This window comes from Rhinoderma darwinii, chromosome 3, assembly GCF_050947455.1.
Source record: "Rhinoderma darwinii isolate aRhiDar2 chromosome 3, aRhiDar2.hap1, whole genome shotgun sequence".
NCBI lineage: Eukaryota > Metazoa > Chordata > Amphibia > Anura > Rhinodermatidae > Rhinoderma > Rhinoderma darwinii.
In genome coordinates, this window is record NC_134689.1 from 425,079,250 (window position 1) to 425,082,253 (window position 3,004).

Consider the following 3,004-nt stretch of genomic DNA (forward strand, 5'->3'; position numbering starts at 1 on the left):
TACTGACCTGATTAGTGCTGCCTCCCTGACTCCAGCACTGTTGGGTTTTTTCCTAGACCCCCTCGTTTCAGAGATGTAGCCCACTGTTGCGTTGGCTCCCTATATGCTAATTTGTTGTAGTTAGCCAAAGGGGTGGCGCTAGCTTTCCTGCCTCTGATGCTGACCAATCAGCGCAAGGCAGCTTGAGGGTAGTTCACGCCCTGTTGACTATTTACAGCAAATTAGCATAGGGTGAGCCAACACAACACTGGGGCTTGTCCCTGGAACAGAGGTGTCTAGGGAAAAAAGATAAACAGCGTGGGAATCAGGGAGACAGCGCTATTCAGGTCAGTAATCCAGTATAACTTATATGTTTTAGTGATAGGTCCTCTATATTAATCAACATAGATCATAAGTGCGTTAATCCATGATGGAGACCCCAGCAATAATGTATTCTATATGATAACGATGAAACTTGTTGACAATACAGAACGTATAGTATGTTTGTTGTGCCTTTCTTGTATGAAATCATAAAGAACTGTTCATTATGAGTACTCTGTATTGAAAGCAGCTTGGGATGTTTGTGTAAGAGGAACCTAAACACATTGATTTAAGGCCAATTGCCACATTAGATATTTTTATGAAATGATTCCTGCACAGCTTTCTTAATGTCTGAATTTCTCAGACTGTATATAATGGGATTAATCAAGGGGGTAAGCACAGTATAAAGAAGTGATAGGATCTTACTGATGGTCGACATCTGTCCTCTTGTTGGGACAACATACACAGTAAATAGAGAGCAGTAAAATATGGAGACCACAGTGAGGTGGGAGCTACAGGTGGAGAAGGCTTTCTGTCTACCAGTACTGGATGGAATCCTTAAGATGACAGATGCAATTTTAACATAAGATGCAATTATTAATATGGTTGGCATGATGACTGCAGGTATTCCCAGTAAGGAGACTTCAAGATGGACCATGAAGGTATCAGAACAAGCAATTTCCAGCAAGGGGACAAGGTCACAGAAAAAATGGTCAATTGTATTTGGTCCACAAAAGGTTAATGTCAATATCATTACAGTGTTAACGAACGCAGAGGAAAAACCCAACAACCAGCAGATGACGACCAGTTTCACACATGATGCATTTGTTATTATCGAGGTGTAACGGAGGGGATTACAGATGGCCACATATCTGTCAAAGGACATCACTGTGAGGAGAAAACACTCAAACAGTTCTGAAGAACTGAAAAAATAGAACTGAGCGATGCAACCAGTAAAAGTGATGGTCCCCCCATTATTCAGAAGAATGTGGAGCATTTCGGGGACAATATCTGAGGTCAACAAGATGTCACTGATGGACAGTTGTGTCAGGAAGAAGTACATTGGATTATGGAGGTTCTTGCTGGTGGACACCAGGGTGATAATCAGGAGGTTCCCACATATTGTAAAACAAAAAATCACAATGAAAAGACCAAACAGAAAAATTCTTAAACATTGACTGCCTTGAAATCCTAAGAAAAAAATCTCTGTCACCTCCGTCAGATTCTTCGCCTGCATTTAGAACAATAACGTAGATCTCATGTTAAGTCAATATATTCAGAATACAACATCCCTATATTTATAATAAACTAAAAGACATAATTCCTTAAATAATAAATCCACAACTTGAGTTCATGTCTGCTCCCCTTCATTATAACCTCCAATACAAGATACAAGTAAAGTGGCCCATGCACATTGGTTTAATGTTTTATAGATCCCACAACATTATAATATATATATGGGGTGTCCCCACTGTCCCTATTCGGGGGAAATCAAGAACAGTCAAGTTAAATTTCATCATGCCCAATCCTTGTTTTGCCAAGAGATAAAGTTTCTGGCAGGGTCGTAATTTGCTCGCTCTAATCAGCCATAACATTAATACCACTGAGAGGTGAAGTGAATAACATTCATTATCTCATTAGAATGTCGCTTGACAAGGGGTGGGACATATTAGGCAGCAAGTGAACAGAAAATAGCCAATAATTTGTTCGACTATGAAAAGGGCAAAATTGTGATGACTAGACGACTAGTCAGAGCATCTCCAAAATGGCTGATCTTGTGGGGTGTTACCATTATGCAGTGGTTAGAATCTACCAAAAGTCGTCCGAGGAAGGACAAGCAGTGACTTGCGACAGGTTTATGAATGTCCGAGACTCATTGAAGCACATGACAAATGAAGGCTAGCCCATCTTGTCCGAGCCCAAAGAAGAGCGATTGTAGCACAAATTGCTGAAAAAGTTATTGCTGGCTATATATACAGTAATGTGCAAAAGTTTTAGGCAGTTGTTTAAAAATGCTGCAAAGGAAGAATGATTTCAAAAATAGAAGTGTTAATAGCTTTTTTTTAATGTTAAAATAATACAAAGTGAATGAACAGAAAATAAATCTAAATGAAATCAATATTTGGTGTGACCACACTTTGCCTTCCAAACAGCATCAATTCTTCTAGGTATACTTGCGCAAAGTCATGGATTTTGTAGAATTATATTCAAGTGTATTATTAACCAGTTATACTAAACAGGTGATAATGATTTTCATTTTCATATGTAAGTTGAAACACAGTCATTAACTGTAATATAAACAGCGGTGTAGGAGGCTTAAAACTGGATGAGGAACAGCCAAACTCTGCTACAAATGTTAAGTTGTGGAAGACAGTTTCATGTCACAGGTCCACCATGGCAAGATTGAGCAGAGCAAAAAGGCACAAGGTAGTTATACTGCATCAGCAAGGTCTCTCCCAGGCTAAGATTTCAAAGCAGACCGGGGTTTCAAGATGTGCTGTTCAAGTTCTTTTGAAGAAGCACAAAAAAACGGGCATCGTTGAGAACCGTGGACGCAGTGGTCAGCCAAGGAAACTTAGTGCAGTGGATCAAAGACACATCATGCTTAATTCCCCTCGAAATTAGAAAATGTCCAGTAGTGTGATCTGCTCAGAACTGGTAGGAACCAGTGGGACCCAGGTAAAAATGTGAAATATTTGTCCAT

General features: G+C 39.6%; 1 protein-coding gene across 1 annotated transcript; it reads right to left on the reverse strand.

Annotated features, from left to right (window-relative positions):
- Window positions 1-607: 607 nt before the first annotated feature.
- On the reverse strand, window positions 608-1,537 carry LOC142750672 (olfactory receptor 11L1-like). The gene has a single exon (XM_075859661.1). It carries the CDS (start codon window positions 1,535-1,537, stop codon window positions 608-610), a length of 930 nt encoding a protein of 309 aa, XP_075715776.1.
- Between the last annotated feature and the right edge of the window lie 1,467 nt (window positions 1,538-3,004).